The sequence below is a fragment of the Jaculus jaculus genome, chromosome 1 (genome assembly GCF_020740685.1).
Source record: "Jaculus jaculus isolate mJacJac1 chromosome 1, mJacJac1.mat.Y.cur, whole genome shotgun sequence".
Taxonomy (NCBI): Eukaryota; Metazoa; Chordata; class Mammalia; order Rodentia; family Dipodidae; genus Jaculus; species Jaculus jaculus.
In genome coordinates, this window is record NC_059102.1 from 131,813,682 (window position 1) to 131,839,085 (window position 25,404).

The 25,404-nt window shown below is 42.4% G+C and overlaps 1 protein-coding gene across 1 annotated transcript; it reads left to right on the forward strand.

The window, feature by feature from the left end:
- Nucleotides 1–94: 94 nt before the first annotated feature.
- Nucleotides 95–25,018, forward strand: Ndufa8 (NADH:ubiquinone oxidoreductase subunit A8). The gene is made up of 4 exons (XM_045134029.1): nucleotides 95–248; nucleotides 9,854–10,017; nucleotides 17,914–18,079; nucleotides 24,698–25,018. Exons 1-4 carry the CDS (start codon nucleotides 198–200, stop codon nucleotides 24,833–24,835), a joined length of 519 nt encoding a protein of 172 aa, XP_044989964.1. The 5' UTR covers nucleotides 95–197; the 3' UTR covers nucleotides 24,836–25,018.
- Nucleotides 25,019–25,404: the final 386 nt, after the last annotated feature.

Genomic DNA, 25,404 nt, shown 5'->3' on the forward strand with positions numbered 1-25,404 from the left:
AAGCGAAGCTCCGCCCCGCGGAGCCGCCGGACTTCCTGGGATCGTGTACGCTCAGTCTCTCTGGGCTGGGCGAGACAGTGCGCCTGCGTGGCGCCCGGAGCGCATGCGCAGGCGGGTCGTGGGCCGAGTCGGCGGTCGGAAGGGGAGTTCAAGGAGACCCGCGCGACCGCCTGCTCGCGGTCGGGGCGGCCGCCGTCATGCCGGGGATAGTGGAGCTGCCCACTCTGGAAGAGCTGAAAGTGGAGGAGGTGAGGTCGGTCCCGAGGGCAGGCAGGAGGCACAGGGCTGCAGCTGCCCGGGCCGGGGCCCAGGCTGCTCGGCCGCCGCCGCCGCGGCTCCTGGGCCCGGGCACCGTCAGTTCCCCGCGCGCTGCTCTCTGTGAGGCCATGTCACCCAGGGGCTCCCGTAACAGGGAGAGACCAAGTATCCTCACTGTGCCAAGCGCGTGGGAGGAGCTGCGGAGCCGCAGAGAAACGAGATGAGTGTTGGAGAGTGAGCTTGCCGGGTGACAAGGTGTTTGCGGTGACAGGACACACATATAAAGCATTTTCTTATTCAAGAATTATTTGAATAATTATCTCTTACCTTCCAGTGTATGTACACATAACACCCCTGCTTTCATAGGGTTTACAGTCCTAATAGGGAGACATCAAGGGAACAGTTGCAGCACGGGAAAGTGTGCTAAAGTGAAGTGAAGATAGTGTATTTCTAATTATTGATAACACGATCAAGCCACTTCTGAAGACCAGGCAGGATACTGACAGTCTGAACACACTGAAGGATATAATTGATCTTCCCATGTTGTAGGTCAGAATAGGCCCTGAGAGTAGAAGTGATTTGCCCAAGGTCACATACCTAGTCTGTGGTCAAGTTGGAGCGTTGGATCGTGTATGCAGATCTGGTTTTGAAACTGTGCTTTTAAAGTGTGAGCAAAACTTACTAGAAGAAGAAAGCTTAGCCAGGTGTGGTGGCCCACACCTTTAATCCCAACACTTGGGAGGGAGGCAGAGGTAGGAGAATCACGGTGAATTGAAGGCCACCCTGAGAATACATAGTGAATTCCAGGTCAGCCTCAGCTAGAGTAAAACCCTACCTCGAAAAACCGAAAAGAAAAAAAAAAAAAACAAAAAGAAAAGAAAGAAACCCAAACACTTGGCAGAACCTGGTATGTGGAGGAAGCCAAGAGCTGGTTGATGTGAGTCTGGTGTGTTGGGAGGGGCGGCATGTGCAGAGCTTTGAGAAAAGTAACTTTCACAGGCCACTTCAAACAGCTTGGATTTTATCCTGGTGGTGAGGTGGTGGGAAGAGTGGTACTTATAAAGGCAGAAGACTCAGGAATGGCAGCAAGACTGAGAATTAGGTCCTACAAATTATATGCCAAGTCCATCAGATGTTTTGCCTACATTGCTTCATTTTTGTCTTACGTATCTACGAGAATGGCAGTTCTTATTTTCCTTGGATGGGGAGATTACTATATAGAGATTTACTAAGAGGTCGTGAAAGGGATGTGCCCATGGAGCTAGTCTTTTATTTCTTGTGTCACCACGAGGCTGGGGTAAGCCTAAATTGTATTTTTTTTTTTATTGGATTTTTAGCTTGGTTCAGCAAACATGATGGTCCATTTTATGCACAAGGTCTCTAATAAATTGTCATGTAAGGTTTACACATTAAAGGACAATTACACAAATAACTAAAATATAAGACAAATGTGATTAGGTACTACGAGACAGGGGCAGACATGGTTTAAGGAGAGTGATGACATTGGATCTGAATTCTAGCCAGTGTTTGACCACCTTGAGTAGTTTTCAGCACTTGTAGACAGAAACGTGTTTGTAAGCTGAGCTGGGTCCATGTGTACAATTCTCTTAGGCTATAAAGGGAATAAAGCATGTTGTGAGCTTTTTAAAAAAATATTTTTATTTATTTGCAAGCAGAGAGAGAGACAGAAGACTCAGGAGAGAGAGTATGAGAACACACACTAACATGCACGTACACACACACACACACACACACACACACACACACACATACACCAGGCCCCTACTTACTATAATCTCCAGATGCATGAGCTACTTTGTGCATCTGGCTTTACCTGGGTACCGGGAAATTGAACTTGGGTCCTTAGCCTTTGCAGGCAAGCGTCTTAAACCATTGAGCCATCTCGCCAGCCTCTGCATCTTGAGCTCTTGAAAAAAATATTTTTTATTTGCTTGAGAGAAAGAAAGAATAAATATGGGCATGCTAGGGCCTCCTTCCACTGCAAATGAACTCCAGACGCATGTGCTACTTTGTGCATCTGACTTTATATAAGTACTGGGGAATTGATTTAAGGCTGTTAGGCTTTGCAGGAATATGTCTTTAGACACTGAGCCATCTCTCCACCCTCAGTAACTTGAGCTTAATGTAAAAAAAGATATACTAAATAGCATTTGAAGACTTGCACTTCTATGGGCAGAGATGGGGAGAAGAGCTGTAAGTGAGAGTAGAAATTGAGCAGGGGGCTGCACATGGACTCTGTGAGCAGTGAGTTCAGCATTTCGAAAGAATAGCAAATTGTAAGGTTGGAAAGTTAATTTGGGGCCCAAAAGCTTAAATGCCCAATAGGTAGTCCAGGCTTTATTCTGCTAAGGCTGAGTCTTTTTAGGGCTTGGTTGCTAGTTTGTTTTAACAGCAGAATAAAGTAAGAATTGTTATCTAGGAAGGTTACTTGCAGCAGCTGTTATGAGAAATGGATTGAAGAGAAGAAAAGCAGGAAGACTGGCCTCAGTGGCTGTTAAAATAATTAGGAAAGATATTAATGACCCTAAAGTACTGTTCCTCTCTGTGCTTACTGAGAGATGAGAACAAGTCCACGGATCTGGAATGGGCCTGACCAAGCAATGGATGAATAATGGTACCAGGAAAGATTGAGGAGTCACTGACAGACTTGCAACGAGACAATAGAACTGGGGAAGGCACAAGTGGCAGTGACTTTGGGGATCAAGTTAACCCATTTTGGACTACACTGACTAGGAAGATCAGCTTTGTGCTAAAAACCCCTCAAGCCTTTAGACAGCTTTCAGTCCAAACTAAAGTAATAGCCAGTATTGATGTCCTTTCTGGGTGTCGGGCATATTCTTGGCATTTTTCTATGTGTGAGCTCCCTTGGTCCTCATAATGGCTCTGTGAAATGAGTATATCATGTTACATTTTATATAAATTAAAGAACCCAGGGCTTGGTATAAAGGAAGTACTCTGAAACAGGTACAGACATGATGCAAGGAAGTAACAAGAGTGGGAGATTGATTGTGACTTGCTCTCCCTTACTTCTCACACCTGCAGGCTGTAATCCTGCTGTGCTGGGTGACTATGTGAGGATTGGTGAGGAAGGATGTTGAAACCCTGTTCTTGAGACAGGGTGCTGAATGTAATTGAGAGGATGCAGTAAAGTGAGTAGATGCTGCAGGCTTGGGGGCATGATTGTCTTGAGGACTGGAGTAATCCCATCGGCCTTTTAAGGTTCTTGCGTTTGGCAAGGAAATAGTGCTAACTTAATTTTTAAAATGTAAGCTTTATGAAAGAAAGCTAGAGCTGGGTGTGGTGCCTTTAATCCGAGCACTCAGGAGGCAAAGGAGTGCCGTGAGTTCAAGGCCACCCTGGGACTGCATAGTGAATTCCAAGTCAGCCTGGGCTAGAGTGAGACCTTACCTCCAAAAAAAAAAGAGAAAAAGAAAGAAAGAAAAAGAAAAGAAAGGGAGAAAACTGTGAAGTTAGCAATGGTGGTGCATGTCTGTAATCCCAGTTCTAGGAAAGCTGAGGCACTTGGGAGTCACAGGTAGGAGGATCACCATGAGTTCGAGGCCATCCTGAGACTACATAGTGGATTCCAGGTCAGCCTGGGCTAGAGTGAAACCCTACCTCAAAAAAAAAAAAAAAGAAAGAAAGAAAGAAAACCAGAACAAATGTTTAAATGTTTTTACTCTGCCAGCTGTTTATAGATAGTAAAGCAAGCAAATGTGTACCAAACTTGAATGGGAAAGTTTAGATTTTTGAAGTAAATTTATTAAAATTATCAGGGCAAATTTTACTTGCATCATAAGTTGGCTTTGATAGGACAGTATTAGTAGACACAGTCATAAATCATCCACACCTGTGGACTATACATGGATTATGCTTTTCTTTCCTTGTCATTTGTCTTATTAGTAACTAAATCTGTATAAAAATACATAATAAACCTATGGACTTTTCTTACACTAAAATCTTCAATTTTGCAAGTCAAATGCAGTAGTATATGAAAGTATAATGCACTATGACAGATTTTTTTTCTCTGAGATAGGGTCTTCCTCTAGTCCAGGTGACTTGGGATTCACTACGTAGTCTCAGGTTGCCCTTGAACTCACTGCAGTCCTCCTACCTCTGCCTCCTGAGTGCTGGGATTAAAGGTGTGTGCCATCATGCCTAGCGACAGATTAGATTTTTGAAATTCTTTTAACCTATAACATTTCAAAGTTAGTAAAAAACAAATCTGAAAATTTTGTGTCTTTTCTGGTAAAAAAAAAAAAAAACTAATTAGGATTAGAAAGAAACATCTTTAAAAAAGAATATCTCTAAAAGCCGAGCATGGTGGCACACACCTCTAATCCCAGCGCTCAGGTAGGCAGAGGTAGGAGGATCACCATGAGTTCAAGGCCACCCTGAAACTACATAATGAATTCCAGGTCAGCCTGGGCCAGAGTGAGACCCTACCTCAAAAAACTGAAAAGGAAAAAAAAAAAAAAAAAAAAAAAAAAAGGAATATCTAAGCAACTACAGCCCAGATATCAGCAATAAACTGCTTTAAAGTTTAGGATAAAATTGATCTGTTTGGTCAGAGCAATAAGACATAAACATCAGAAGAAAAACAGGGTTTTTTTTTTTTTTCTTTTTTGAGGAGGTAGGGTTTCACTGTTTAGCCCAGGCTGACCTGGAATTAGGCTGAGGGTAGCCACGAATTTATGGTAGTCCTCCTATCTCTGCCTTTCACGTGCTGGGATTAAAGGTGTGTGCCATCACACCCAACTGAGAAACAATTTTAGTTCTAAGTAGTAGTGTTTCTCTGGGGAAAAAAAAAATACACACACACACACACACACACACACACACATAATTTTTTAAATTTTTTATTGACAACATCCATAATTGTAGACAATAACCCATGGTAATTCCCTCCCTCCTCCACTTTCCCTTTGAAACTCCAGTCTCTCTTATTTTGATATCATGATGTTTTCCTCCTATTATGATGATCTTGTGTAAGTAGTGTCAGGCACTGTGAGGTCATGGATATCCAGGCCATTTTGTGTCTGGAGGAGCATGTTGCAAGGAGTCCTGCCCTTCCTTTGGTTCTTATATTCTTTCAGCCACCTCTTTCTCAATGGACCCTGAGCCTTGGAAGGTGTGACAGAGATATTTCAGTGCTGAGCACTCCTCTGTCACTTCTTAGTACCATGTTGCCTTCTGAGTAATCCCAAGGCCACTGCCATCTGAAAAGGGAAGCTTCTCTAACCAAAAATGAGAGTAGCATTAATATATGGGTATGAACATTAAGAGAGATGCTTACTGGGCAATTTGGTGAACATAGTATATACTTTTAGCCAGATACCAGCAGTTGTTACACCCCTAGGGCTCATGATTACCCCTGTTGTAGGTTTTCAGTATCAGGGATGTATTCCCTCCCATGGAGCAGGCCTCTATTCCTGGTTGAGAGTGGTTGGCTTCCCCCATAGCAGACTATATGCCACTATTGCACCTGTTGGCTCATTTGGCCTATCTGGACAAATATAAGGATTGCAGTGTCCACTGTTGAGTAGTTACACTGGTGATTTCTCTCTCTCCCATTGAAGTGCATGTAGCATAACTTTTTCCAGTTTCTGTCAGCTGGTCTACATGGAGGAGGTTTTCATTCAACTCCAGCAGGATTTCTCGGTGACCTTGTAGCCCAAGTATGTAGAGTCTTCAGCAATAGGGTTTTACCATCTATTTGTGGTGGGAAACCTAGGGCTTCGGCAATGGCCTGTAGTATTCTAGGGGTATCCGTGACCTCCCTGGGTAACAACTCACTGGAAGGTCTCCCATTCCTGGCACTGAAAATTTTCTAGTAACAATCTGGCTTTTGAGTGTTCCATTGTCCAAAAAAGTAGGTTTCTATATGACTTATTTATATCCTCTTAGATTTTGATTAGCCCTCCCTTCACCTTTCATTCACTCATTCTCTTTCCCTGACCTCACTTAGGCCTTTCACCCCCATTAATCTGTTCTTCTACTTGCATATATATAATACCATCCTATTAAACAACCCCCTCCTTTCTATTCCCTTTATGTCCCCTTTCTAGCTTACTGGCCTGTGCTACTGAGTTTTATTCCTATTCACATGGAAGTCCAATCATTTGTATTTAGGATCTACATATGAGAAAGAACATGTGACGTTTGGCTTTCTGCACCTGGGTTACCTCACTAAGCATAATCCTTTCCAGATCCATCTATTTTCCTGCAAATTTCATAATTTCATTTTTCTTTATTGCTGAGTAGAACTCCATTGTTTAAATGTGCCACATCTTCATTATCAGTTGAGGGACATCTATGTTGGTTCCATTTCCTAGCTACTGTGAATAGAGCAGCAGTAAACATGGTTGAGCAAGTATGTCTAAGGTAGTGAGAGGAGTCCTTAGGATACATACCTAAGGGTGGTATTGTATTTTTTATTTATGAGAGAGAAAGAAAATTGGCGTGCCAGGGCCTGTAGTCATTGCATTTGAACTCCAGACACATGTGCCACCTGGTGTGCATGTGCAGTCTTGCACATTTGCATCTCTTTGTGTGTCTGGCTTATGTGGGACCTGGAGAGTTGAACATGGGTCCTAGGCTTCACAGGCAAGCACCTTAACTGCTAAGCCATCTCACCAGCCTTCTGAGAATACTTTTGGTTCTGTTTCAGAACTATGGAGTAAGACAGCCAGAAAGAATATATACTGGCTGGGCATGGTGTCGCATACCTTTAATCCCAGCACTTGGGAGGCAGAGGTAGGAGGATTGCCATTAGTTCCAGGCCACCCTGAGACTCCATAGTGAATTCCAGGTCAGCCTGGGCTAGAGTGAGACCCTAGCTTGAAAAACAAAACAACAACAACAAAAAAGAATATATACTGTATATAACCCAGGTGTGTGGTGCATACCTTTAATCCCCAGCACTCGAGAGGCACTGGTAGGAGGATCACCATGAGACTACATAGTGAGTTCCAGGTCAGCCTGAGCTAGAGTAAAACCCTACCTCGAAAAACCAAAAAAAAAGGGGGGTGGTTATACTGTATAAATAAGCAAAAACAGTTTGAAAACAAAAAAAAAGTCCTATTTAGATATATCAAAACAATAAAATATTTAGGCATTGTCAAGAGATGTATGAAGTTCCTGTATGGAGGAAGCTGTCACTTAACCAAAGAATAAGAATGATGTGAACATAGATGAATGGGGGAAAATGTTCTGGATGAGTAGTCATACCCTGTATTCTTACCTCTTGTGTAAATATGGTTTCCTCCCTGCCTGATGAAGTGAATGCATAACAGCTTTTTCTACTAGACATTTTGGGTGCTTAGTGTATCAGAGTAAATGTTCTAGCTAACTATTTCTTCATTTAGGGAGAATTGACATCTTTACAGTATAACATCTCTGTTTAAGACTAGTCCCTGTGCTCTGAGAGTGTTAAGTTACCTTCACATTGCTGGGACAAAACACCCAATCAAAAGTAGCTGATGGGGGGCTGGAGAGATGGCTTAGCGGTTAAGCGTTTGCCTGTGAAGCCCAAGGACCCTGGTTCGAGGCTTGATTCACCAGGACCCACGTTAGCCAGATGCACAAGGGGGCACATGCGTCTGGAGTTTGTTTGCAGTGGTTGGAGGCCCTGGCACACCCATTCTCTCTCTCTCTCTCTCTCTCTCTCTCTATCTATCTATCTATCTATCTAACTGCCTTTCTTGCTCTGTCACTCTCAAATAACTAAATAATGAACAACAAAAAATTATATTAAAAAAGCAGCTGATGGGAGGAAAGTGTTTATTTTGGCTTACAGTCTTGAGGGGAAGCTTCATGATGGTAGGGAAAGGATGGTAGGGCAGAGGCTGGGCATCACCTCTGCCACAACAGGTAGAAAATAGTAGCAAAAATGAGCTGAGCTAATCCTGGCAAGGAGATCTGGGCTATAGCACCTCTAATCCCACCACAGCAACACCTCCTCCAACAAGGCCCACCTCCCAAACTGCCACCAGCTGGGGACCAATTATTCAAAACATATGAAGCTATGGAGGACCTTACATTCAAGTGGTCATATGTAGATCGCATGAGTAGGATAACACTGAGTATATACAGAATATACAGTTTGAGCAAAGACCCAACCTAGGCTGAGCATCCCTTATCCGAAAAATGCAAAATCTGAAATGCTCCAAAAAGCCAGTCTTTTGAATACAAACATGATAAAAATTCCCCACTTGACTGTAGGGTAGATTACAGTAAAAATGCAGGTACACTAAAAATGCTGCATAAAACATAATTTTAGGTTATGAATATAAGGTGAACTTTTTTGTATAGACTTGGGTCCCATCTTAGAGATAGCTCATTATATCAATGCAAGTATTCCAAAAATCCAAAATTTTTAAATTTTAATTTATTTATTTGTATCTCTGTGTGTATGTGTATGGGCATATGCCCGAGTCTCTTGCCACTGCAAATGCTGTCCAGCTTTACATGGGTGACTGGGGAATTGGACCCTAGACTAGCAGACTTTGCAGGCATACACCTTTAACTGCTGAGCCATCTCCCCAGACACTGTAACTAAATTTAATACAGTTCAAATATAAGTTATTAGGGGTGTATTCATCTCAGAATATCCAAAGTGTTATTGGAAAGGGGGAGTTAGGAGGAGTCCTCTCAGATAACACTGTTCTGTCAAGTTCCAGTAACTGAGACATTGGAGGCACAAGCACAGATCATAAGGAAGAGAACCTTGACTATGACTGTCAGCTAAGCCCTGGACTCTGCAGTTTTCTGTGGCTAGGTGACTGCACTGTGCTTTTCAAGAAGGGCACTGGAGTGCAAGTGATAGATCCTGGCATTGTTATAGGGTTGGAAACTACTTTAGTGTAATGGGCTAGCATTTGTAAACATTGCAGAGTTGAATACTTTATTATTAGTAATAACTTGCTGGCTTACATGCTCTTTCTTTTGAATTTTTAAAAAATATTTTATTTGAGAGAGAGAGAGAAAGAGGCAGATAAAGTGAGAAAGAGGCAGATAAAGCAAGAATGAAAATGGGCATGCCAGGGCCTCTAGCCAGTGCAAATAAACTCCAGACGCATGTGCCACCTTGTGCATCTGGCTTTATGTGGGTACTGGGGAATCGAACCTGGGTCCTTTGGCTTTGCAAGCAGGCACCTCATTTGCTAAGCCCTGTCTCCAGTCCCCACATGCTTTTTTGTATTCCCTCCCAGTTTCTTATCCTCTGTGGTTCCCTAGTCCTCTGAAAGTTTCATAGGTCCTTATACTATTAATTTTATTTCTAGAATTGTTTTCTTCCACCAGATCCTTGAAGCCTCCCTTCTTCCTAGGCAAAATTCTTGTAGGGCCATCACGTGCTCATCTCTGAAAGAAAATGTGGAGAGTTAATAGCAACTCAGTAATGTATGTGGAAGAACTTTGTGGCCTCTAAGCACTGTCTTATAAAGAATTATGACAGCTTTTCTTGTTTTCAGAGTGGTGCTGCCTCTGGATTCCTCTCTTTGACCAGCACACGGTCATATTGAGGAAATGGTACTAGTTCAGTCTGTGACTTTCTCCCATGTTCCCTTCCCAGGTGAAAGTCAGCTCTGCTGTGCTTAAAGCTGCCGCCCATCACTATGGAGCTCAGTGTGACAAGCCCAATAAAGAGTTTATGCTTTGCCGCTGGGAAGAGAAGGACCCAAGGCGCTGCCTCCAGGAAGGCAAACTAGTCAACAAGTGCGCACTGGAGTTCTTCAGGTAAGTATTCTTTTTTTTTTTTTTTTTTTGTAGTACAATAAATAAATCAAAATCAGTTTTATTATGTATGTAAACAATACTTTTGACATAGAGTGATCATTCCTGTTAATTTGTGTCATAGTCACTTTGAATACTATTAGCAGCTTCTAACATTTTTCTGTTTCTTCAAATATAAGTTTTTATTTATTTATTTATTTTCTTTTTTTTCACAATTTTTATTAACATTTTCCATGATTATAAAAAACATCCCATGGGAGCCGGGCGTGGTGGCGCATGCCTTTAATCCCAGCACTCGGGAGGCAGAGGTAAGAGGATTGCCATGAGCTTGAGGCCACCCTGAGACTCCATAGTGAATTCTAGGTCGGCCTGGGCTACAGTGAGACCCTACCTCGAAAAACCAAACAAACAAACAAACAAACAAAATACCCCATGGCAATACCCTCCCCCCCACACTTTCCCCTTTGAAATTCCATTCTCCATCATATTACCTCCCCATCTCAATCATTGTAGTTACATATATACAATACTAACCTATTAAGTACCCTCCTCCCTTCCTTTCTCTTCCCTTTATATCTCCTTTTTAACTTACTGGCCTCTGCTACTAAGTATTTTCCTTCTCACGCAGAAGCCCAATCATCTGTAGCTAGGATCCACATATGAGGGAGAATATGTGGTGCTTGGCTTTCTGGGCCTGGGTTACCTCACTTAGTATAATCCTTTCCAGATCCATCCATTTTTCTGCAAATTCCATAACTTCGTTTTTCTTTCAGGTAAGTATTCTTAAATGAGTAAGTGGACATTAGCTAATTAAACAGAGGCTAATTTTTCTACAAGTGTGAAGGGTTTTTTTGTTTTTGTTTTTTTCAAGGTAGGGGTCTCACTCTATCTCAGGCTGACCTGGAACTTACTCTGTACTCCCAGGCTGGCCTCAGACTCACAGTGATCCTCCTTCCTCTGCCTCTCACGTGCTGAGATTAAAGGCGTGCATTGCCACCATGTCCAGCTTTTGCTTTTCTTTTTATTGTGTGACAAGTTCATTAACCATCATGAATTCCATTTCCAAGCTGTTAAATAATACCTACTGTCTTGTCTATAGTGTTACAGGGAATATTTTGAAAGGCTTAAAAACATCTCAGCCCAGTGCTTATTAACAGGCAGTCAGGTAACAAGTTAGTATAATGGTTATGAACACACAATTGTGATGGAAAGAACAATGCTGAATTAGATTTCCAGGTAAGCCACTGTACTTGTTACTTAAATGTGAAAATGTAAGGTGTGTGGATATGATCAAAATACATTAATATGGACTGGAGAGATGGCTTATCGGGTAAGGCACTTGCCTGCAAAACCTAAGGATCCATGTTGCACAAGGTGATGCAAGTGTGCAAGGTTGCACATGTGCACATGATGGCACACACGTCTGGAATTCATTTGCAGTGGCTGGAGGCCTTGACATGCTAGTTCTTTTTCATAAAAAATACAAAAAAAATACATGATATACATGTATGAAATTGTCTAAACTATTTTTTTTTTAATATCCAAGGTATTTTGATAATAGAAACATGTTTTTTAGGCATGGTAGTACTGTCTGTAATCCCAGCACTGGGTAAGTGGCAATAAGATGAGGAATTTAAGGCCACCTTCAGTTATATGGAAGATTGAGACCAGCTTGGGCTGCATGACGTCCTTTCTCAACAAATAGGAAATGTGTGTGTGTTCACATGCTCACGCTCATTGTGTTATTCAGACTGGCCTTGAACTCACTGTATTCCACAGCTGCCTTGAACTCAAAAGTCCTGGTGCCTCAGTGTTTTGATTATAGGTGTGCACCACCACATCCAACCTTAAAAAAATGTTTTGACAGTCATATTATACAGAGTTCTACTAAAAGGGACAGAAGCTCAAGGCACAAGGCATTGGCTATTGAACTGTTAACTCCAGAGACAGGTCTGGTATCAAGCAGAACTGGATCCAAGGGCCTCAAGAATGTCAAGCTACCTGATATCTTTTTATTCTTCTTCCTGCAATGTCTTGATTGAGCTTTTCGCTGTTGACCTTGTTTTTAGTCTTGCTATAGCCTAAATGGCCAGCAAACACTTCCCGCTGCTATTCTCTTTGCTCAGCAAGTCTAGATGGAGAGCCATTTCTGCAGTAGTACAAAACTGTTGTGAGGCAGGTTGTCCTTGCTGGCGGACTTACATTATTGGACCATTATGCCTCTGGAGATAAAGTGCTCTGATTGGTCAGGTCTGAAGTATAGTCTTGCCTTCATCCAAACCACACTGCTAAGAGATAGGGAAGGGTTGTTTCCCAAAAGAAAATCACAAGGATGTTACAGAAAAATGGGGAATGAACCACGTGTGGTGGCACATACCTTTAATCCCAGCACTCAGGAGACAGAGGTAGGAGGATCACTGTAAGTTTGAGGCCAGCCTGAGACTACAGAGTGAGTTCCAGGTCAGCCTGGGCTAGAGAGACCCTACTTTGATTTAAAAAAAAAGAAAAAGGATGAGGAATGACTGTTGACTAAGCAGAACACACAGATGTCCATTCCAGTGACACAAGAGGGAAGAGCTGATGCATTAGCACAATACCTGCTTTCCTTCTTTCTTGCCTCTGCTGTCTTTGTCAACATGCAGGTACTTCTGTGGTTATACTCAAAGTATGTGCGTGGTTTTTTTTTTTAATTTTTTAATATTTTTTTTAATTTTAATTTTTTTAAATTTATTTATTTGAGAGCGACAGACACAGAAAGACAGATAGAGGGAGAGAGAGAGAATGGGCGTGCCAGGGCTTCCAGCCTCTGCAAACGAACTCCAGACGCGTGCGCCCCCTTGTGCATCTGGCTAACGTGGGACCTGGGGAACCGAGCCTCGAACCGGGGTCCTTAGGCTTCACAGGCAAGCGCTTAACCGCTAAGCCATCTCTCCAGCCCATGTGCGTGTTTTTGAACTGCATTTTCTCTTAAGACTATTGAAAACATTCGTGTTGCCATATAGATTTGGGTTTTAAAAAATATTTTATTTTTTTTGGGCTGGAGAGATGGCTTAAGCGCTTGCCTGTGAAGCCTAAGGATCCCGGTTTGAGGCTCGGTTCCCCAGGTCCCACGTTAGCCAGATGCACAAGGGGGCGCACGTGTCTGGAGTTCATTTGCAGAGGTTGGAAGCCCTGGCGTGCCCATTCTCTCTCTCTCCCTCTATCTGTCTTTCTCTCTGTGTCTGTCACTCTCAAATAAATAAATAAATAAATAAATTTTAAAAAATATTTTATTTTTATTTATTTATTAGAGAGAGAGAGAGAGAAATAGGTAGGTAGAGAGGGGAGGGGAAGATGGGTATTCCCGGGCCTCCAGTCACTGCAAACGAACTCCATATGTGTGCGCCTCCTCGTGCATCTGGCTTATTTGGGCCCTAGGGAGTTGAACCTGGGTCCTATGGCTTTGCAAGCAAGCACCGTAACCACGAAGTCATCTCTCCAGTCCACCATATAGTTTTAATGATCATTGTTGTGAATGTCTATATGATAATATACCAGTAGATGAACCAACTATAATATACCTGACCAATTCCTGTTAGTGGACATCACTGATTACAGTTTCTGTTTTGGATAAATCTGTAGTGTCTACTTTTCTTCATAGCTTGTTTTTACTCTTTAATTCTTTGGTGTAAATTTCTCTGCAGTGAGATTTGTTTTTTTCTGTAGAAAGTTTTGATCATTATTTATAGCTTCTAAACAATCACCTTATTTTTTGTTGTTGTTGTTGTTTTTAAACATATTTTATTGATTGATTTGAGAAAGAGGCAGACAGTGAGAATGGGCATACCATGGCCTCCAGCCATTGCAAATGTACTCCAGATACATGTACCACATTGAGCATCTAGCTAATTGAACCTTGGTTCTTTGACTTTGTCAGCAAGCTCCTTAACTGATAAGCCATCTCTCTAGCCCTGTTTTTTTTTTTTTAATATATTTTTATTTATTTATTTGCAAACAGGGACAGACAGAAATAGAATGGGCACACCAGGGCTTCTAGCCACTGCAAATGAACTCCTGATGTGCCACTTTGTATCACCTTATTTTTTATTTTATTTATTTTATTTTTTTTGTTTTTCGGGGTAGGGTCTCACTCTGGCTCAGGCTGACCTAGAATTCACTATGTAGTCTCAGGGTGGCCTTGAACTCACGGCGATCCTCCTACCTCTGCCTCCCGAGTGCTGGGATTAAAGGCGTGCGCCACCACGCCTGACTCACACCTTATTTTTTAAATATTCTTTTTTATTATTTTTATTTTTTCATTTATTTATTTGAGAGAGAGAGAGAGAGAAGTAGAGAGGAAGAAGCAGATAGAGAATGGGTACATCAGGGCCTCTGTCCACTGCAAAGGAACTCCAGATACATGCACCCCCTTGTACATCTGGTTTACATGGGTTCTGGGTAGTTGAACCTGGGTCCTTTGGCTTTGTAGGCAAATGCCTTACCTGCTAAACCATCTCTCCAGCCCCACCTTATTTATTTATTTTATTTATTTTTTATCTTTTCACAATTCTTATTAACATTTTCCATGATTATAAAAAATATCCCATGGTAATACCCCTCCCCCCCCCCGCACTTTCCCCTTTGAAATTCCATTCTTCATCATATTACCTCCCCAGCTCAGTCATTGTAGTTACATATATACAATACCAACCTATTAAGTACCCTCCTCCCTTCCTTTCTCTTCCCTTTATATCTCCTTTTTTACTTACTGGCCTCTGCTACTAAGTATTTTCCTTCTCACGCAGAAGCCCAATCATCTGTAGCTTGGATCCACATATGAGGGAGAACATGTGGTGCTTGGCTTTCTGGGCCTGGGTTACCTCACTTACCATAATCCTTTCCAGATCCATCCATTTTTCTGCAAATTTAATAACTTCATTTTTCTTTACCGCTGAGTAGAACTCCATTGTATAAATGTGCCACATCTTTATTATCCACTCATCAGTTGAGGGACATCTAGGCTGGTTCCATTTCCCAGCTAATATAAATTGAGCAGCAATAAACATGGTTGAGCACATACTTCTAAGGAAATGAGATGAGTCCTTTGGATATATGCCTAGGAGTGCTATAGCTGGGTCATATGGTAGATCAATCTTTAGCTGTTTTAGGAACCTCCACATTGATCTCCACAATGGCTGGACCAGATTACATTCCCACCAGCTGTGTAGAAGAGTCCACCTTATTTTTTTTTAAAGTTGAGTCAGCTTATACTGTCTTCAGCACTGCTGGCATGCATTATTCATATATATGGTAGGTATGAGATGATATTTTATGATGCTTGAATTTGCATTTATTTGATTACTAATAAGGTTGAATATATGTTTGTTTATTTGTAAAGAAAACCAACTTTGGGACTGGAGAGATGGCTTAGTGGTTAAGGCGCTTGCTTGCAAGCACAAGTTTGAATCCCCAGTAATCATGTAAAGCCAGATGCACAAAGAGGTGCATACTTCTGGAGATCGTTTGCAGTGGCAAGAGGCCCTGTTGTGCCCTGTCTCTGTCTCTCTCTCCTTTGTGCGAGTGCTCTCTCTCTTGTTCTCTCTCTCTCTCTGCTTGCAAATAAATACATTTTTTTAAAAAAGTGTTCTAAAAAAACCAGCTTTTAAGGAGCTTTGTCAAGATATTTTCCCCAAGATGCAGAGGTAGAATGTTTAAATGCGAAATGTTTGTCTTTCACTAATTCCTGAGGTCCCACTGCCTCCTAAGAGAAAGCACTCACACTGGAGCCAGTCTCACTTTAGTAGATGACAGTTTGCTGGCGTGGGTGGCAGGGTCCAGAGTAGGAACCTGTACCACTGCAGTGCTGGCCTCAGCTTCTGCAGCATTGTGGAGAATACAGTACATTGTGCCAGAGTGATTTATTATCAAGTATAGAGTATAAGTGGGTACAGGTTATGCAAGGGTCCTGAGGTGAGTGATGATGTTGGTGACTTCCAGGGTGAACTGAGTGGTGGAAGCAGAAATAGCAGATTTTTGCTGTATGCATAGAACTATCTCTGCGATTCTTTGTGAGGCATTTTAAAGGGGCTCCATGTGTTGAGAGCACCTTCAATTCCTGGAGTGGGGGCGGCTAGGAGGTCATTATTCCATTGGTAAAAAGAGATGTTCTGAGTTTCTTCTGCTGTCTCAATGTGGCTTTTATGTAAAATTATGCTGTTTATTCTTGCTTGAATTTGCATTTATTTGGTTCCTAGCAGGGTTGAATGACAGAGAAGGGAAATTTTGCAAGGCAACTGAAGCTGTCCCCTTTATATAAAAAGTTACATTTTTGTTAGTCTCTGTAAATGAACTGTTTGCTACCCTGCCTTAAAAAAAATATTTTAGGGCTGGAGAGATGGCTTACCAGTTAAGGCATTTGCCTGTGAAGCCTAAGGACCAAGGTTCAATTCCCCAGTACCCATGTAAGCCAGATGCACAAGGTGGCTCATGCATCTGGAGTTTGCTTGCTGGAGGCCCTTGTGTGCCCATTCTCTCTGTCTCTTTCTCTCTTTTTTTTTCTCTCTCTCTCTCTCTCACACACAAATAAATAAATAACTATTTTAAAAACCAAGAAACTCTAGCTGAAAGGACATGAAATACACCTGTAATAAAAATATATTTTAATTTATTTAAGAGAGATACTGAGAGAGAAAGAGTGCATATTGAGTATGGGTGCTCCAGGGCTTCCTGCTACTGCAAGCAAATTTCAGATGCATGCACCATTTTGTGCGTCTGGCTTTATGTGGGTACTGGGGAATCAAACTGAGGCCTTCAGGCTTTGCAAGTAAGTGCTTTTAACTGCTGAGCCATCTTTCCAGCCCAGGTACCCTGCTGTGTAACACAGCACCAAATATAATTTAACTCTCTTTGTAACAAGAATTGTCTTTTTTCTGTCCAGTGCATTAATACACTGGTGACCTGGAGCTCTGGAAGTGGAGGGCATCTTTTATGATGAATGACTCCAGGACCTTCTACCTGTTAGCTTGTGTATTTGTGCTGGGGATGTAGCTCAGTGGCAAAGCACTTGCCTAGTGTAAGGCCCTGAGTTCAGCACTCAGCACCACATACACATACACAATGTGTATTTCCTGTTTGAGATTCTGTGCCCTTTGCTGTTGCCTGCCCCTTCTGACTTCCATCACATGCTCTGGTCTCTGACTACTTGCCTCCTGAATTCGCTCAGCTGATACTCTTTAGGATTGGATTTAAAGAATAAGTAGACCCCAAGTTCCCTTCTTGAGTCAGAGACAGTTACCTTAGGACATAGCCTTTTTTTTGGTTTTTCAAGGTAGGGTCTTGTTCTAGCTCAGGCTGACCTGGAATTCATATGGTAGTCTCAGGGTGGCCTCGAACTTATTGCGATTCTCCTATCTCTGCCTTCCAAGTGCTGGGATTTAAGGCGTGCACCACCACACCCTGCCAGGACATAGTCTTTTCATTGCATGAAATAAGTAGGCTTCAAGGTTGGGGAGATGACTCAGTGCGTAACGCATTCACTACCCAAGCATGAGGACCATTGTGTGGGTGCCTAGCATCATAAATGCTTGGTAACCCTGATGGCCTGCCTGTAATTTCAGCACTTGGGAACTACAGGCAGGGGATCCCTGGAGCAAGCTGGCTAGCTACACTAGCTGAGTGAATGAGCGCTAGGTTCCAGTAAATGACCCTATCAAGTAAGTAGACTTTGTCCTCGGAAATCTCTGTTTTCTTATTGGTTCTCAACTTGAGGGTCTTGCAATTGCCTTTTGTGGTAACAGTGTTTGCTCCTGTACTTTTCAAAAGCAAGACCATATGTTTAATATCTGGACTTGTTTTCCTTCCTCTTTTTCACTTTCTTTGTTTTGCAAAGAGCTACCTCTGACCCCTTGCCCTTGTTTTTAGGCAGATAAAGCGTCACTGTGCAGAGCCTTTCACTGAATATTGGACCTGCATTGATTATTCGGGCCAGCAGCAGTTCCGGCGCTGCCGCCCACAGCAGGCAAAGTTTGACGAGTGTGTGCTGGACAAACTGGGCTGGGTGCGGCCTGACCTGGGGGAACTGTCTAAGGTAAGGCTCTACTAGGCCCCATTCTGACCCCAGAGGTGGATGGGAGACCATGGGACAGGATATAACCAAAGAGGGAAGTTGTCCCGAAGTGGTCTCTGAGGACAGAGAGGATGTGAGCTCTTCATTTACCAAATAGATTGATGAGAATTACACACAATCCAGAAGGGAGTTTTTTTTGTTTTTTGTTTTTTTTAAATAGAGATATTCCTTTAAGTAGACCTTCCAGCATGTAGATATTTTGGGGAGTAGAGGAGGTTAAATGAAGTGTTGGTGAGACCCTCTCAGCTGAATTCACTGTTGGATATAGGATAAGGCTGTGTCAGACTTTTTTAGAATGTAATTAACTAAAATTTTTTAAATCCATGCTTATTTGGGGCAGGGGAGATGGCTCAGCGGTTCAGGTGCTTGCCTGCAAAGCCTAACAACCTGGGTTCAATTCCCCAGTACTCATCAGATACGGAAGGTGGTGCATGCATATGGAGTTTGTTTGCAGTGGCTAGAGGCCCTGGAACACCTATTTTTTTTCTCTCTCTCTCTCACACACACACATAAATAAAACTTTTTTCAAAAAAACGTTTAAAACATTTATTTATTTGAGAGAGCGAGAGAATGGGTACACCAGAGCCTCTAGCCACTACAAATGAACTCTGGACACATGCCTCACCTTGTGCATCTTATGTGGCTTATGTGGGTTCTGGGGAATCGAAGTTGGGTCCTTAGGTTTTACAGACAAGTACCTTAACCCCTAAGCCTTATTTCCAGCCTAGATAAAATTATTATTATTATTTTTTTTTGGTTTTTTGAGGTAGGGTCTCACTCTGGCTCAGGCTGACCTGGAATTCGCCATGGAGTCTCAGGGTGGCCTCGAACTCTCGGTGATCCTCCTATCTCTGCCTCCCGAGTGCTGGGATTAAAGGCATGCGCCACCACGCCCGGCTGATAAAATTATTTTTTAAAAGTCCATGCTCAGTTGGGGCTGGAGAGATGGCTCAGCTGTTAAAAGTACTTGCTTGCAAAGCCTGACAGTCTGGGTTAAATTCCCTAATGTCCAAGGAAGGCCAGATGCACAAAATGGTGCATGTGTCTGAAGTTCATTTACAGTGGCTGGAGGCCCTGGTGTGCCCATATTCATATTCTCCCCCCATCCCCAGTGTACCTCAAATAAAAATTTTTTTAAATCTATGCTTGTAACTAAAAGTGACACCTTTCTCTTCCCCCTATATTAGTTGTCTTGGCTATGACTTCCCATCTGTTGAAACACCAGACCTGAAGCCTGAGAGTCTTCACTCTTCTCTTTCTTTCTCCATGTCAGTGGAACATTGCTTCTCCTGGGATGTTGGATCTTCTCATTGGTCCCACTGGTGTCAGATTTAGAATTCTTAGTGAGCAACATACATTGCTGGGAGTGGGGGGGGGGGTAGATCCTTATGGGTCTTGGAAGACTGCTCACAGTTGGAATTTGAAGAATTTAGAAAACTACATCTTCACTATAGGAGCAATCTGTGGAAAACAGATCATGTATCGCTTTTTCAAAAACCTTTTGGGGACTCAATTTGCTTGCAGAATAAGTGCCCTCTTTCTCTGGTATGCAAGGCTCTTAATGACCTGACCCATCACTACTACTTCAACTCAAATACTTCCTTCTAGGGTGGCCCAGGGAGCAAGGCATGAAATGGAGGCCAGACAAAGTTGAATAGACAGATGGCATATCTAAAGTCTGCTTCCACTACTTAATTTCTGTGGAATCCAGAACAAATTGTGTAAGACGTCTTACCCTTCCACACCACAAAATTGGACCTGGAATCTCTGCTCTCCTGTGAGAAATACTGGAGCCAGCCTTTGTGAATCTCCTGCATAGTACCTGAGCATGCAGGACCACAATTCATCTTATTTCCTGTCCTTTATGAATAGTATCCTGGGGCAAAATTTTGGAGTCATAAATAGAAAATTACCCTGGTGTGTGTGTGTTTGTGTGTTTTAAGTCTGACATTGCTTTATTGTTGTTGTTTTGGTTTTTCCAAGTTAGAGTCTCACTCTAGCCCAGGCCGACCTGGAATTCACTATGGAGTCTCAGGGTGGCCTTGAACTCATGGTGATCCTCCTACCTCTGCCTCCCAAGTGCTAGGATTAAAGGTGTGTACCACCACACCTGGCTTCAAGACATACTTTTACTACACTGAGAAAATTAATATTTTTTTATTGACAGCTTCCATAATTATAAATAATAAACCATGGTAATTGCCTCCCCCCACCACTTTCCTCTTTGCAACTCCACTCTCCATCATACCCTTTCCCTCTCTTAATCAGTCTCTCTCCTATTTATTCATTTATTTGACAGAGAAAGAGAGAGAGAGAAAGAGAATGGGTGCACCAGGGCCTCCAGCCACTGCAAACACACTCTAGACACATGTGCCACCTTGTACATCTGGCTAACGTGGGTCCTGGGGAATCAAACCCGGGTCCTTTGCTTTACAGGCAAACGCCTTAACCACTAAGCAGTCCCTCCAGCCATCTCTTTTATTTTGATATTATCTTTTCCTTCTATTACGATCATCTTGTGTAGGTGGTGTCAGGCACTGCGGGGTCACAGTTATCAAGACCATTTTGTGTCTGGAAGAGTGCATAATAAGTAGTCCTACCTTTCCTTTGGCTCTTACATTCTTTCCACCACCTCTTCTGCAATGGATCCTGTGTCTTGGAAGGTGTGATAGAGATGTTTCAGTGCTGAGCCATGGTGCCTTCTGAGTCATCCCAAGATCACTGCCATCTGAAAAGAGACACTTCTTTAACCAAAAGTGAGAGTAGCATTAATATATGGTTATGAACATTAAGAGAAGTGCTTACTGGGCAATTTGGTGAGCATAATATATGCATTTAGCCAGACACCAGCAGATGTTACACCCCTAGGGCTCATAACTTCCTCTGTCATAAGTTTTCAGTATCAGGTACATATTCCCTCCCACAGAGCAGGCCTCCAGTCCAATTAGAGAATGGTTAATTTCCCCCATAACAGACATGCCACTATACCTGTTGGCTCATTTGGTCTGCCTAGCCAAATTTAAGGCTTGTAGCATCCACTGTTCTTTATCTCCACTGGTGATTTCTCTCTCCCATGGAACTGCATGCAGTGTAGCCTTTTTCCAGCTTGAGAAAATTATTTTAAATAGCAGCCTATTCTAAGTGGGAAAGTTGTGGAATTATACATTTAACAAATAAAACTACCTTAGCTCATCACTGCCTCATGACGGAAGAATTAGCAGGACATGTTATTTAAAAAATACTGCTATAGGGCTGGATATGGCTTAGTGGTTAAGGCATTTGCTTGTGAAGCCAAAGGATCCAGGTTTGATTCCCCATGACTCACGTAAACCAGATGCACAAGGTGACGCATACATCTGGAGTTCATTTGCAGCGGCTGGAGGCCCTGGCATGCCCATTCTGTCTCTCTCTGTCTCTCACTCAAATAAATAAATAAAAATAAAAGAAACTGCTATAGGCTGGGTGTGGTGGTACATGCCTTTAATCCCAGCACTCGGGAGGCAGAGGTAGGAGGATCACCATGTGTTTTAGGCCACCCTGAGACTACCAAGTAAATTCCAAGTCCACCTGGGCTAGGGCAAGACCATATCTCGAAAAACCCAAGAAAAGAAAAAAATGTGTATACACACACACACACACACACACATTGTTCAAATTATTCTTGGGTCTTTGTATTAATATTTTTAACCTCACCCCCAATAAAAAGTTATCATTTTAACTGCTTGAAAAGTGCATTTCTTATAATGTATTATCAGTTTTAGTTATATTTCAATTCAGTGTCCAGTCTCCTTCTAGAAAGGTGATAATTATCTGGGTAAAGCCTAAATTGTGGTTTCATTCTTTTTTAAAAAATACATTTTGTGGGCTGGAGAGATGGCTTAGTGGTTAAGGCACTTGCCTGCAAAGCCTAAGGACCCTGGTTTGGTCTTCCAGGTCCCATGTAAGTCAGATGCACATGGTGGCGCATGCATCTGGAGTTTGTTTGCAGTGGCTAGAGGCCCTGTGTGCCCATTCTCTCTCTCTCTCCCTCTCTCTGTCTCTAACAAATATATTAATTAAAAAAATATATATTTTGTTTATTTGCAAGGGGGGGCAGGAGGGGTGGAGAGTATGCCACGCCAGGGCCTCATGTCACTGCAAATGAACTCCAGACACATGCACCACGTTGTGCATCTGGCTTTAGGTAGACACTAAGGATTTGAACCTAGGCCATCAGGCGTTATAAGCAAGTGCCTTTCACTGCATCCCTCCAGCCCCTGTAGCTTCATTCTTTTGGCATTTGGACCTGCCGGGTTGCCCTACTCTCCTGTATTCTGGTGAATTCTGATTTCCTAGTCTTGCCTCAGCTCAGATATCATGTCCTTCCCTGCAGTTTCTGACTTTCCTAGTAAGAGAACTCATAATCCCATCATCCTGATCATATATTAAAAACAATGTAGGAAGTTCCTCACATACATAAAGTACTTACTCTTTTTCTCCACAACTCAGAGGCCCATTTTGTACGTGGAAAGTTCAGTGTAAAGTAGAGGGCGCAAAGCAATTTACTTAGATTTGATCAAATGTGTCTCCTTTTCTTTTTGGGGTGTGGTGCAGAATAGAAGTTGTTTCATTATTCTTTACTCAACAATTTGTTTTTTGAAGGAGTCCCTGATTACTTTGTGTTTTAGGAAAAAAACATTTTTCTAGATTGACTTCATAAATACCTTAAGTTCTTTTTTTTTATAGGAAGATTTTAAAAAATTTTTTTAAGCTTTATTTTTTATGTTTTCAGTTTTTGTAATTTTTATTAACATTTTCCATGATTATTAAAAAATATCCCATGGTAATACCTCCCTCCCACCCCACACTTTCCCCTTTGAAATTCCATTCTTCATCATATTACCTCCCCATCTCAATCATTGTACTTACATATATACAATACCAACCTATTAAGTACCCTCCTCCCTTCCTTTCTCTTCCCTTTATATCTCCTTTTTAATACCTTAAATTCTTATAAGAGCTTTAATATCAGATGGGGGCATTTGTTATTACTGTCAAGCAACAACGAACCCATATGGTTGTCTCTAGTTGTGGCAAAGGGATAGGAACCTGGCCTTGAGGACTGGGCTCCACTGCAGATCTGATGTTATCTTAGGCAAGCCAGTCTCTCTGGGCCTCACTTGTGGTAGTGCATATCACACAGGGTGGTTACCTTGATGGTGTGATTGTGTATCCGAAAGCTCTGTTCATAAAAAGTAGTTACTGGTTTATTCATAGGCAGATCAGCCGAGTCGCATTATGTGGTATGGCTTAGTGCAGACATCACTAGAGCATAGATAGTCAATAAGTATGGCCTACGTAGCTGGGCCTGGTTGCTAAGCTTTGAGGGAGACAGAGAGAGAGTGTGAGAAAGGACATGTCACGGTCTCTAACCAGACACATGTGCTGCCATGTGCATTTGGCTTATGTGAGACCTGGAGAATTAAACCTGGGTCCTTTTGCTTTGCAGGCAAGCATCTTAACAGCTAAGTCCTCTCCGCAGCCCGGTTCCTTAGCTTTAGAATGAATAATTTCTGTGCTAGGGAGTGATACTCAGAAGTAGAATGTTTGCTTGGGATGTATAAGGCCCTGAGTTTGGTTCTCAGCATCACAAACAAAACAATTAAACAGGTTTTGGTGGCTTTCCAGCTGAGATTTTGGTAATCATTGAGGGATGGCTAGTGTAAATTCCCATTGCTCTTCTGGCTGCATCTGAGAACATCACAGTCTCACTTGGCTATTGGTTCAGCTCTCCCTGGTCTAGCCTCCCCACTTCCCAGGTGATTGGTTACTTTACTGCTTTAATGGCAGGTTAAAATCCAAGCCTTTTTGTACACTATTCAGCACCCTTTATCATCCAACTCTGTCTCCCAGCATTGTACAATATTTAAACAAACAGGCTTAGATTACAGATTATTGGCTTTGTTTCCTATTTCTGTTAGTGGGGTGGCCTCAGAGAACCTCTGCAGAATGGCCTCAGGAATAGAATGAAATGAGAGAATGTGCTCTGCATAGTTGGTGGCCATATAAGATTTTGGTTAGGTGCTTTGTTTTCCCCATGCTCTGCTTTGGCGTCTGTACACATATCTGTTATCACACTTAACTCTGTTCATTCATATTGTCTTTCTTGAAATTTAATCTTCCTGGTTGACTCCTGATCATCTTTGAGGTTAAGCTGTATGATACTCCTTCAGAAATGGTGCAAGCCCAGGTTTCAGTGTGAGGCCCTCCTTTCCTGCACAGTTCCTGTCTGCATTGTTGTCATTGGGCAGTGTGGAGAAGTCTTGCTTGATATTCCTGTCTCTCTCACTAGACAGTATGTTTCCCCTTGAAGACAGTATGCATCTTTTCCCTTCTGTATTCATAATTTCTATCATGTAGAGAGACAGAAAGTAGATTTTTGGAAAGTTCATTGAAGGATTAACTGAATTTAAGTGTGATTTGCTTGGGCTTTGAAGTGAGAGTAGTTGGGGCAGCAGGATTAGAGAGAAGTCATCAGAGTACTCACTTAATGGTCACTGATGGCCCTAACTTAACTTTCGACTTTCTTCCCCTTCCCAGGTCACGAAAGTGAAAACAGACCGACCTTTACCAGAGAATCCCTATCACTCCAGAACAAGACCGGAGCCCAACCCTGAGATAGAAGGGGATCTGAAGCCTGCCAAATACGGCAGCCGCTTTTTTTTTTGGACCTCGTAAAGATGAGTCCATGGCCCACACTCGGTCATGCGCCCAGACAACAACTGCTGAAAACGCCCATGCAGTTTGCATCAACCGATAGTGTGTGCTTTCCTGGATCACAAACATTAACAGAAAGGTTAATTTATGTGACTTGGCAGTTATTCTATACCATTTCCTGTCCATTAAAAATTTTAAAGGAAACAGTTGTATTTTTATTATGCTTTATGTAACCTTTTAGCTTCTAAAGATGACTTCCCCTTGCTTTTTCTTGTGGTCCTGCCTGTTCCTCTTGCTTTGCTTTATGAAGGTATGGCTCACGTGTGGCAGGGACCTGACACTAAGCATATGAAGTGACTTTGTGAAGGAGAAGGAAGACCTTGCTACCTGAAACAGTTCCATGGGGTATTTCTCATGCATTTTGAAGTCTCAACTCTTTCTGTGTCCAGCATTACAAGCAAATAGATTTCCTTAAAGGTCATTCCAGGGAACTCTTCAGGATGGACATAAAGAAAGGTTTGAGCCTTGTGACTCAGGTCATGGGAGGGGCTGCTGGCTGGGCCTTGGGCAGTCTTGCTGAAAGTTTCTTA